This window comes from Scleropages formosus, chromosome 1, assembly GCF_900964775.1.
Source record: "Scleropages formosus chromosome 1, fSclFor1.1, whole genome shotgun sequence".
NCBI classification, from domain to species: Eukaryota; Metazoa; Chordata; class Actinopteri; order Osteoglossiformes; family Osteoglossidae; genus Scleropages; species Scleropages formosus.
The window spans coordinates 32,918,240-32,930,566 of record NC_041806.1 but is presented as its reverse complement, the minus strand read 5'-3'; the positions used below and the strand labels follow the sequence as shown (position 1 = coordinate 32,930,566).

At 45.0% G+C, this 12,327-nt stretch overlaps 1 protein-coding gene across 5 annotated transcripts in view; it reads right to left on the bottom strand.

Moving 5' to 3' along the window:
- cdc42bpab (CDC42 binding protein kinase alpha (DMPK-like) b) overlaps window positions 1-12,327 on the bottom strand; it is a 93,248-nt gene that overhangs the window by 30,141 nt on the left and 50,780 nt on the right. For all 5 annotated transcript variants that reach the window (XM_029251331.1, XM_029251326.1, XM_018735192.2 and 2 more), the window contains 2 exons: window positions 3,415-3,508; window positions 163-363 (listed from right to left, as the gene is read on the bottom strand). In XM_029251331.1, coding sequence (XP_029107164.1) covers window positions 163-363; window positions 3,415-3,508 — 295 coding nt within the window. The remainder of the gene's footprint in view (window positions 1-162; window positions 364-3,414; window positions 3,509-12,327) is intronic.

Genomic DNA, 12,327 nt, shown 5'->3' with positions numbered 1-12,327 from the left:
AAAGGTTCAAGTGCCACAAGGAGCCATACCGTGGAACATTTGTGCAAGGTAGTGAACCTTAACACTTTGACTAAGATACCAAACTATATAAATAGCTAAAACTTGCTCCATCTCGATTAAAGTGTGAATTAAGCCAATTACACTTCTGGTTTTACTTCTCACCTTGTGGTTCATGATCTTGCCATAGGTCTCCACCAAGGACTCTGCGTAGAAAGGAGTCTCGCCATACAACATCTCGTACATGCAGACACCTAGCGACCACCAGTCACACTCCGGACCATACTTTCCTTTCCCGTCCTCCATGGCCTGGAGGATCTCAGGGGAAATGTAGTCTGGTGTGCCCACTGCCACAGAGGACTGAACCTGAGAGAAGGGAGCGAGGTGTGGACAGGACAACAGCATAGAAATCAGCAGAAAATCCTACAAGGACACAACCATTTAATAAAAATAATCAAAGCGTGACTAGTGTCCATACCAGGAAATTCATTTCAGCCATCATGGAAAATTAGGCCTGTGTGCTTATTTATGGAGACTGCCAAAGTTTGACATGAGAAAGAATGCAGCTAAAAGGATTTCACTACAAGCAGACACAATTCTGGCCCTTAAGGGCCGAAGAGAGCCACTTTCAGGGCCATATGGGTGGAGTCCAGTTGGGCAGGATGTCACAGCACCTGTGAGCAGCAGGGTGAATTTGTGAAAGTCGGTCTGTAAATCTGACTTCTGCCCATGGTAATTAGCTGCAGTATGGTAAGACACATCTGTGTGTCAGTGTTCTGACTGAAACTGGGAAAGGGGAATACTCTCTGTGCAATGTTTTTTATTTATATTTATTTATTTATTTATTTTTTTAAACAGTTACTGCTAGGTAGGGCTGTAACTTGATGTTTGAGATGGTGATGATGGTTAAGAAACTGGAACACAAAACTAAATGGACTTCAAATTCCAAAAGCAGGACTGTGTCATACCCTTGAGAAAGGTTGTTTAGCGCGCGCGCGCACGCACGCACACACACACACACACACACACACACACACACTTTCAGAACCACTTATCCTATACAGGGTCGCGGATACCCAGTAACACAGGGCGTATGGCCAGAAGGGGAGGGGTCACACCCAGAACGGGACGCCAGTCCGCCGCAAGGCACCCCAAGCGGGACTCGAACCCCAGACCTACCTTGAGAGCAGGACCCGGTCCAACCCACCGCGTCACCGCGCCCCCTGCGGTTGTTTAGCAAATATTCAGATATATGTGAAAAATTAAACATTTTAAGCTATGCTAGTTGTGCCAGTTAAAACAATGCCTGACATGTGCCAAAACTCAAACATTTTATCAGTTTCCTTCTACTTGTTCTGGAGAGGCCCAAATCCTCCTTTCCGTAATATAGATTCTTCCTGCAGGATTCTCAGGTATTTTCAGGCTAGGTGAGAGATACAATCTCTCTAAAGTACCCTGGATCTCCTATGTCCCACTGGGAAATGCCCAGTATGACTCCAGCGGTAGCCAGCCAGGGACATTAAGACCTGCACAAACCACCTCAACTGACACCTCTTGATTTGTAACTCTACACTGAGGCTCTGCCAGATTGCTTAACTTGTCCCTCTGTCATGGAGAGAGAGCTCGGCAGTCCTGGAGAGAAACAATTTTGGCCTCTTGCATCCCAAAGCTCATGATCATAGGCGGTTCACCATCAAAGATCGATAGAATGCCCGCAGAACTGCTGATGCTGCGCCAGTCTGTCTTTTAAGTCTCCCGTTGCGTTCTTCCATCATTTACATTTATTTATTTAGCAGATGCTTTTTATCCAAAGCGACTTCCAATGGACTCTATGTAGTGTTATCAGTCCACAAACCCTATTCCCCAAGGTGACTTACACTGCTAGATACACTACTTACAATGGGTCACTCATCCATATATCAGCGGAAAACACAATTTCTGTGTCACACACTACGGGGAACCTAAACAGCATGTCCTTGGACTGTGGGAGAAAACCGGAGCACCCAAAGAATACCCACGCAGACAGAACACGCAGACTCCACACAGACTGACTGGGGGTCGAACCCACTTCCTCTCGCACCACCCACGCGCTGTGAAACAGCAGCACTACTCACTGTAGCACTGTGCCGCACACACTTAAGAATGAATAAGACCCTGAGATATTTGAATTCCTCCTTTAGGGGGCAGCTGTACCCCCTCACCTACAGTGATCAAGCCGTTCTTTTCCAGGAGAGGACCATGAGTTGGAATGCTTTACTTTCATACCAGCACTCCAAAAAAAGTTAAGTTAGTACATCCTTTTGTAAAAGCAAATTACTATGTTTCAACTTTATAGGTATTGCCAAATCAAGTAGTTGTACATTAAACATTTTAGTTAACTAGAAAAGAAACTATGTCCCTGCTGGGACATAAATCAGCAACCTTTTGTTAAAAGCTTAAGGAATGTCAAGCAACATGTGTACAACGTTGTAATATGACCGCAGCCAGCTTTGCTGACTTGGATCACTTACATTTCACACAATCCAGTCCAAATCTTAGCCCCGTTTTATTCTAAGTATTCTAAGTACGGTAAGCTGCTTTCTGTGGCAAAACAACAGCACCGTGATGCAGTAGCACCCAGGGCCATCTGTTCACAAATCCACTGTCTCAGACTGGTGGCTTGCATGTGACATCTTCATCTTGGGGAATCTGTCTGCGCTCTTTCTGTAAGTACAACAACTGCCAAGTATACATGCTGTGACCGCTAATAACGTTTGGCAAAGCAGATAATAGAATAATACAAAAAATATGTATGGCCAAACAGACAAGAATCCACACAACTGGCCAGGCAGATCAGAATCCATATAAATGACCAGGTGCGTAATTGTCATTTTAGTCAATTTGTTAGTGAAAACGTACATTCAGAGATGCACTTTAACATATTTTCACATGTATTATCTGCACTTTATTGCAGGCAGATATGTAAGTCACTAAACTAATTTATGTGTCCTTCTTACTATATGCCAAACACAATTTTATCTTGTTGTGTTGAATGCCAGACTTTTGCCAGTGACATTCTGGATCTTGTTCTTGCCTATCACACCCATGTGCTTTGTGCCTAGGCACAACGCAGGGAGTAGGAAATGCCTGAGCTCCCAATATAGCATACAGAAGAAAGCCAAGCAATGGGGGGAAAGAGCAAAATCGCCTGCCACGAGCCCCTTTGAGTCCAACGAGATGAAAAAGATAAGGACCATTATATGGAGCCTAAAATGGAAAACAAATACCTCAGAAAGGTGCAGTGCACTGGCATTTTACAGGCAAGTTTTGACCTGCAAAAGAGAACTGTGCTGGCCTTTGTGTATCAAGCTGTGAGTCCCTATGAATGTCAGGTGCAAACATGCTGTTTGGACACATCTGTCTTCATTTTAAACCCACCGTTCCGTCCTCCATGAGTCTTAGGCAGGAGCCAAAGTCAGCGAGTCTGATGTGTCCATTCATGTCCATGAGGATGTTGTCCGGCTTGATGTCCCTGAAAATAAGACACAAGGGTGAGTCCATCTGCTTAATCCTGTGGAGCTGGGAGAGCAGAATCTCAAACATGACTATGAAATGAGCTCCTTCTCTCCTTCAGAAGTGCTGACTTATATTCAACATTTAAGAAACATCTGAAAAAGCGTTTGCACTTCTCGTCTGAGGTCTGAAAATGTGCATCACATTATCGGACACAATCACCTCTGTACACTGTACTAGTCCTGTAATGTGTGGTGACAAAAAATTATGGTAGCAGACAAACTTGCTTGACACTCACATGTCCTGTATCTGAAGTTCTTCACCTGCTGTGAAGTGCACTGTCACTTATTCAGAGTTGTATGTCGTTTTGGAGAAAACTGACTGCTAAATACACACACACACACACACACACATTTTCAGAACCGCTTGTCCCATACGGGGTCACGGAGCCTACCCGGTAACACAGGGCGTAAGGCCGGAGGGGGAGGGGACACACCCAGGACGGGACGCCAGTCCGTCACAAGGCACCCCAAGCGGGACTCGAACCCCAGACCCACCGGAGAGCAGGACTGGGGTTCAACCCACTGCGCCACCGCACCGACTGCTAAATAAATAAATGTAAATGTAATACACTGTATACAGTATATGGTGAACGAAAAAACCTTTAACTTACACCTTTGTCCAAGGTCACTTACACTGCTTTTTTCCCTACTCACTGGAGTCTGAATTACTACCATTTCCTGAGGGCACAAAATTTTTAGAGTTTTAAGCTTAGAAGTCTCAGATTTATGGAGGCAGAATAAGAATTTGTTCCATTACAACCAGGAAATATTTATCATGAAACGTATTCTCTAAACGGGCTGCAAAAAAATTCGCGCTCAGGTTAAGCGTTTGGAAAAACACTCAAGTTTTTGCATTTTTCAGGGTTCTTAGCTGACAAACACGTCAATCAAGGACAGTTAGTATGGGCAGAGGAATTCTGTACCGAATGGCTGCGGCATTTAGAATGTGCTTCCCTCTAATGTGCCATGTTTATGAGCTCCATATACTTCCCAGGCGATACTGTCGGAAACCAACAAACTGATTCCACAGGGCAGCCTGAGACATCAAACACAACATTCCCAGTGGTAAACACTGCAAGTTTAAACGAACACCGGCATTCCCAGGATGCACTGGGGTCATGCGGCAGAGGGGTTCATTCTTCACATGACACTTCTGAGCTTGCCCACAGCCCTGTGGTCCAGCCGCTTGTTTACATAGCTCTCACCCCTGCAGACTCTTCTCTGACTGCCGTGACGTTTTCCCACCCCAGGTGTTTGCTCTTGTGTAGCTGTGAGGGCCGCCAAAAGCCCAAGAGGGAAGAGGAAAGTGCTGTTGGTTTTGAAATCCTTCACATCTCCAGCTCATTATGGGCCGTGTTTATTTGTTCCTTCCTCTCTGGGATTGTGCGAGTCATAGCTACTGTGGGACAAGGACTCCAGAGAACACAGAACTGCTTTCCCACATACACAACAGGGAGTCCACAGGGACCCACTGCCCCTGCAAATTGCTCATTACACTTCTGTGGCACTGAACTCTAAACCTCATTGACAAAACAAAAGATTACACCTTAATATTGCTGTGTAAGGTTTTCAAAAATACTCATGCACAGTTATGCCACCAAACTTATACAGGTTTATCTGTACTAATCAAATTAACTGTAAGCAAATTAATGCACAGATCCTTCATTGTTAAGGAAAGCTTGCAGATGGATAAGACAACTTTGCATTGTTTGAAATTTCTCCAGTAGATGGCAGATTTGTGCCCACAGAGTTTCTAGCCAGTAGGAAATGGAAGTAAGGTATCTTGATTCCACCGTGGTCCTGGCATTACTCCACCTGCTCCTCCTGCATTGAAACTATCCTCCTCAGCTACAAAGCTGAAGCTTGTGTTGCAGTAACACAACATCAATCACAGCATCAAAAAGTTTTAAACATAACCCAAACACAACAAAAGTTCAGTGCAAGCCAGGCTTTAGGCAAATTTGGGCCCTCATCACCACCACTCCAGGCCACATGAAGTGGACCAGCTGTGTGGAGCTGGAGCAGCTGGTCCCAGGGGCAAGTGGTACGATAACCTGCAAGGCAGACATGTACCGCCAACCAACAACGGCTGTTCAATCTAAAAAGACACAACGCCCAGCTGAGTACCCCACAGAGAGGGGCCCCAGAACGGGTCAGGGCCCCCACCGTTGCGGCCCCATGGACTCCTCAATGCCCGGCTGCTGTCAACAGTCTCACATTCAGTGGGTGTTCTTCACTGAAGACATAAGGGGAGGTATTTGGGTCACGCATATATCCCTATCATACAAACCACAGATAAAATGTGGGCCGGCACAGTGAGTAGTGCTGTTGTCTCACAGTGCCTGGGTGGTGCGAGAGGAGGTGGGTTCAATCCCCACTCAGTCTGTGTGAAGTTTGCATGTTCTCCCTGTGTCTGTGTGGGTTTCCTTCGGGTGCTCTGGTTTCCACCCACAGTCCAAAGACATGCTCTTCAGGTTCCACCAGAATGTATGAGTGACAGAGAGAGTGTGTTCCACTGATGTGTTGGATGAGTGACCCATCGTAAGTAGTGTATCTAGCAGCGTAAGTCACCTTGGTGAAAAAGGTGTGTCGGCTGATAACACTACACAGAGTTCATTGGAAGTCGCTTCGGACAAAAGTGTCTGCTAAATAAATAAATGTAAAATGTCACAAACCTTAGACACACCATAGAAGCATCTCTGACATTACTGTGCATGACAGCACACGCACAGTGTACATTTCAATGCATAAAACAGCAGCACTTAAGATATCAAGAGCCAGACTTCATCATGAAATGGAGAAAGAAACAACCGAAGTGCTCAGAGTTGAGTTCCTCCGATGGCAGTGCTAATGCCCTGCTTCCATCTACATTTCAGGCACTATGTCCACACTGTGCTGATAATGTATGTTCTGTACTTGTACATAAGCAAAATTAGATTCACGGGGTGCTCCTACGAGCAGCCTAATGGGGACACTAGACCCCTCGGCACACCTTGGTGGAGGTAAGCAGACCCCTATTAGGACAGGGTGTGGCAGACAGGTGGATGGGGGCTGTTGGAGGCATGTGGAGAAGAACAGGTTTCACTGGGCCAGGAGATTTCCTATTAAGGCCTGGGGCGGCAGGACACTTATCGGCAGGGCCTTGTTTATGGAGGACATGGCACGGTGCCCAGAGCAGACCTCCCATCCACACGAGAGAATGCCTCACATTCCCAGGACTGGACAGAGAGAGCCCAGAGCACGGCAAGGGAGAGAGGAGAAAGACTTTTTTATTTCATGTTTTGAAGGCTATTTAGACAGCATATAAACGGTCTTCCCTTCCAGTTTTACAGCCCGACTGAACTTTTACTGCTGTAAACAGTATGTGCCTGCGGTTTCCTGACATGCATCACCCTACACTATCCACGCCTCTGCTGACATTAAACCTGGAAGAGGCCTAGGATTCCTGGATTTTTAAAGCTCTGCTACTTGCGCCTTCATTTACAACACACTGAGTTGATTTTTAATGGCTCTTTCCAGTATGTCACCCTAATTTCACTTGACTGACCCACATGTGGCCGGAGTGTATACAGAAGAACTTCTGCTCTCGTGAGGTTCTACGTCTAAGTTCATCTCTGGCTGAAGGCAACAGCTTGGGTTTGCCAATAAACCAATCAGAAGAGCAAAATGCTCAGGCAGTAAACTTTCATCCTTCTGTGGACCTTCTCCACAGTTGGAGCCTTCCTCAAATCAAGCCCAGTCCAATGGCCTCATCCCAATGGCACAAGTGTGGACACCATGGCTGCTGTTAAGTGCTAAAAGGTCATTCTGTCACCTGCAATTCAGTGCTCTAGCCTGCTGAGGAGCAAGGTAATCTCCTGTGGGATACCAGCATCCATCTGTAAGCACCATCTGCCTGGCCTGTGACGTGCTCTGGGGTGGGATGACCCAGGGGATGGTCAATACAGGCCAGATGAGACAGCTCCAACTCCACGTTTCACAAATCATCAGTATTCTCATTCTAAAACAATAAAAGAAACACATTTTTATTTAAAAAAAAAAAAGAAAAAAACATGGTATGGCCTTGCTCCTAAGAAAGAGGCAATGACAGGAACGCCACTCCCTGAAGATCAGCTTCCGCACCACAGACACTGTCACTTCCTTTCCCTGCCCTGTGCCATCACATCCTGCCAGTCAATACACATATGTCATTTCCTCTATGGAGGTGTACACAATGGCACATCCACACAGCTGCTGTTCTGCTGCTTTTCTGCTGTTATTCAGTCAGAGAAATTAAACACTGTCATGAAAACGGTGCATCCGTTCTGCCAGATGTTTAACATCAGGACATCAAGCTAAACATTCACAAGCACAGAGCTGTATTTTACACTTACATCTATTCTTTTAGCTGATGCTTTTTTCCAAAGCTACTTAACAATGTTAAGCTACTTGCCATTATTTACTTATTTATACAGCGAGGTAATTTTACTGGAGCAATTTAGGGCAAGTAGATTGCTCAAAGGTACTACAGCTGGAGGCAGCAGCTCTAACCATTAGGGTACCACCTGTCCCTATCCCTGACATTTTACTCACGTCAGCCTCCAAATGCCTTTAAGAGAAAAAGATCAATAGGAGAACGCACATGGTGCTGACCAATAGCAACACATACATTCAGTGGTACCACCCTGGTGGCTCACCCCTTCACTCAACAAATTTGCAGCAATGGAGTGAACCAGGCCAGTGAAAGGGTTTCAATCAGCAATCCCTATAAACCCACATGCCACACTGGAGGGGTTTCCTTGGTACAGTCGCAGAAGGTGAACTTTAGTAGCCCTCTCCTTAACTGGCTCAGAAAAGTTTTCCAAGTTCCTTTCCTCCCTCTGCGTTTGGTCGGAACACAAACAGTGCGGCACCTGAGTCAATACGGGTTACACAACGGCTTGGCTCTGGATGGAGGAGTGCTGCAGCCCCCACGTGGAGGACCTTCAACAGGCCCTTGGGTTGAAGGCCTCCTTTGAGAACCCTGTCATTACCTACAGTGCCATTTACCACACCCTCAACGCGAGGCATTATTGACTTAAAGCCCAAAGCAAAGATCCGAATAAACGCGTAGGTGCACTAAACAACGGGCTACATCACTGCGGCCTTTGAGTGGGTCAAATAGAGTAATCGCTTCATTCTCAGCAGCCTTGGCTGAATTTAACTCTGACGTGCTTCCAGTGAATGGACACTCCAGAAGCTCGAAGCTGTGCTTCTCACAATTCACTAGGGCAGCCTTCCAGAGACTGGCAGATGCTGAGTCTTGTCTCTCGAGAGAAAATCAGCCCTATTCCCCATGACAAAGCAGGGGGGCAGGGAGAGGAGGGTAAAAGGAGCTGCTACTTTCAAAAGGAGATCCTAGCATTCCAGCTGGAAGGCCACGGTTCACCCCGCGCAAGCCACAAGGAGGCCACGCCTGCAAGTGCACATTTTTCACACACATTCCAGAGACCGCGAAGCACAGAGCTCCACCAACCAACAGTGCAGCTGCAGCCAGCTGTGCAGCCTAACATTCACTTACATCACTTAGGGTGGCTTAAAACAAAAAAATGGACCAACAATAAATACAGAAGATTTGCTGAGCACTTAATACTTTCCCTACAACAATATTTTACTGTGTTGAAATGGACTACTTTGAAATACAGGGCTAGTAACAGCTGACAACTTTAGAGCTTCTTCCTGTTAAACAGCAGAGTGCACGTAGAGTCCTTTTACACACAGCCTGTCACATGTGCACCTAATCACCTCCTCAACTGTCGAGAATGTATTCCCCAGTCCACATTTTGCCCACGGTGTCAAGAGACCAGGACTGATCTTAAAATACCAGAACAGAGCAAACACCATTTACATAGTCTTAAAAAATCTGTCTTGAGCAAAAAATTACACAAAAAAATCTGAGTAAAGTGGCTTAGATGCCAACAGTGAACAGACTCTATGGACTACATGCCTAATCATGCAGATTCAGTTTAAGTCATTAGTTAATACCCAGTTTCAGTTTAAATCATATGTGAGCAACCATAAAAAGGAAAAGGATATAATGTCAAGTATCTCAGAATTAAGAATTTTATAACATTCTATTTTTATTAATGTTTCACTGCTACAACTAGACTACTACAAATTTAACCTGAGAATCAGAAGTGAGGTCTGTAGCCTACGAATTTGTTCCCTAAACATGCTCGTCTAAACTATTTTCACAAGTAGGCCGTTTCTTGGCCTACTTGTAGAAATGGTCAAAATAAGTCTCTTTTGGGAGCAGTGATTCATAGTACAGCCCAACCCAGCACTTTCGTATATTTCTGCTCCAAGGCTACACCAAGAGGCTCTTGCTGCAGAGTGACACTAGTCAAACTGGACAAATGTAGGACACTTGACAACTCACTTACCAGACCCTCAAATATTGGGTCACCTCTGTGAGACTCGCAGGTTGTAAACCTTTCCCTTTCCTGGAGCAGCACATCTCCATCTTGATCTCTTCTGTCTCGGATTTCAACCCAGGACAAAGTCACAAGCTCACTGTCCCAGACCGAGAATTTCTCTCCTGTCATGCAACAAATGCAGTCTGAACAGGATGGGGAGAGACAGATTGGGCTTTTGGCCCAGTCAGAACTTCAAATGGTGCTTTCCTGTGTCCAGATGGGGACAACCGGTAGAATCTCTACTAGGTCTAAGAGGACAAGCAATAGTGGCTCCCCACAGCACTACAATGGAGACAGATGTTCCTTCTACATCTAGGAACAGCCAGTGAACAGCTGTCCCTAGTGTTATGTTTGCGTGATGAATTTTAAAGATACACTTTTACCATAATTTTACATGATATTTTCTTTGCCTATTTTCAAAATAGTTTTTTGTGTAATGAATATCACCTGCATTTGCGGTAGTAGCATTTAGCGCTCAGAGTATCGGTCCGGGAGCAGATTCACTCAACTGGCTTCTACTTCGTTTACTGCTTATGTCTTGTGTTTGAGGGCTGAACAACAAGATAACCAATGCTGCACTATTTATGATATGAATCAGTCAACAAAGCACGTTAAACGGGAACTTGTCAACAATGTGTTTTTATTTTGTGCAATTTTAAATTACTTTTTATCTCAATGTAGTTCAAATATAAAAAAAAATTTTAAATCCTGCAGCATGTTTATTATTATCGGACACTTTTACAGAAAAAACTCATCAAAATTCTGTTAGTACTACTGATTCCAGACATGTACAGTATATAAAGCAAACTAAAAGTAGCCAGATGCTGACAAACATTGCAGATGTTGTTTAATGTTAATAAAAGTCCTGTGATGGAATGGTTTATTGACCATGGTGTACCCTGCCTCACACCCTGTTTTCAGGATAGGTTCTGAAATACCGCAACCCTGCATAAATCAAGTGGTTGAACTGCATATATGAATAAATATCATACAGTTATTTCTTCAGTTCATCAGAGCTTTATTTGAGGTTTTTACAGCTTTTATTGATTGTAATGTAGTTGATGGATTTACAAAATAAATAATAGTTATGAACAGATTTCTGTCATACAGGTCATAAGCTGAGGACCTAGAGTACACAGTCCCTTAACAATAATTACTGCGGTGGCGATGGAGGTGCAGTTGTAGCTCCGTACCATTTGTTCATTCCTGAACAGCTGAAGTTAAAGGTAAAATAAAATTACATTTTGCAGCTAAACAGAATGTGTCTTGTCAGAGGATGTCAACTGGCAGTTCGCAGTGACAGCTCCATTTTGAGTTTTGTTCTAAAGCACCTTGTGTAAGGCTGGTGCTGAGGTCAAGGGCCCCTCTCTGGCGGGTCAGAAGTTTAGATACATGGTTGTCTCCAGTGATGATAGTCACCCATGCGCAGATGAGCAGTTCCCAACCAAGGAAGGCTCCCATGCTTTCCAGCTTCTAAAGTTCCCCAAGCTGTATTTGTCCTGTTTCTGTAAATCAAAATATAGTCTCGATTACACTATTAATTTCATTTCTGTCCTGTTACTGTACCCCAGAACACGGAAATTCCTGGAGCAGTAGGAACCACAACACTTTGTTCTGGCAGAATCGCAAGAAACAGAGCAGCCTGATTCTTGAACTCTGGAGTTTAAGACGGAGGACTGAATTTAGTTTTGCACACCTTAATCACATTCTTTACACATTAAACTTTTCAGGACAGCCATCGCTGATGATCTCAATGTTCTTCACATCTTGGTAGTTGCTGGGGTCCTTATGAATCCACTTTATACTTCTGTTGTTATAGTGAAGTTATTTGCGGAACCCTGGGCTGGTATCTACAAGAAGGTTTCAGGCTGCCTGCTTTCTCCTGTGTGCTAGTTCAACAACAAGGGCTTCTAGCCCTGTCCGCCAGAGTCCTTGCTGTGCCCTTCAGGTAAAGCAGCAGAGGAGAAACAGTAGCCATAGTACCAACAGTGAAGCCCACCTCTGTGCTTCCAATCTCAAAACTAAGGCAGAAGTCACCAAAAACGTGGTTTCCTTTTCCAGACCATGGCGTCTAGGGTTTTTAAAGGGAGTGGGCCCCACTGTCCCCACCCTCCACAAACCAATGGTAGTCACATCTCCCCACCAAAGCATAATGTTGCATCCCCAACCTGTTATTACGCATCCAAAATGTCCTGCGATGACCGAGAGGGACCACCCCCAACCCCAAGAGGAGCGTACAATTAACGGGGCAAAATAAGCCCCGTGTTACTCCCTCAAACTCAGTCCGGGAGGATCCACACCCAACGGCCCCAGGGACTTTGCCCAACAGTAGTCAAACATGC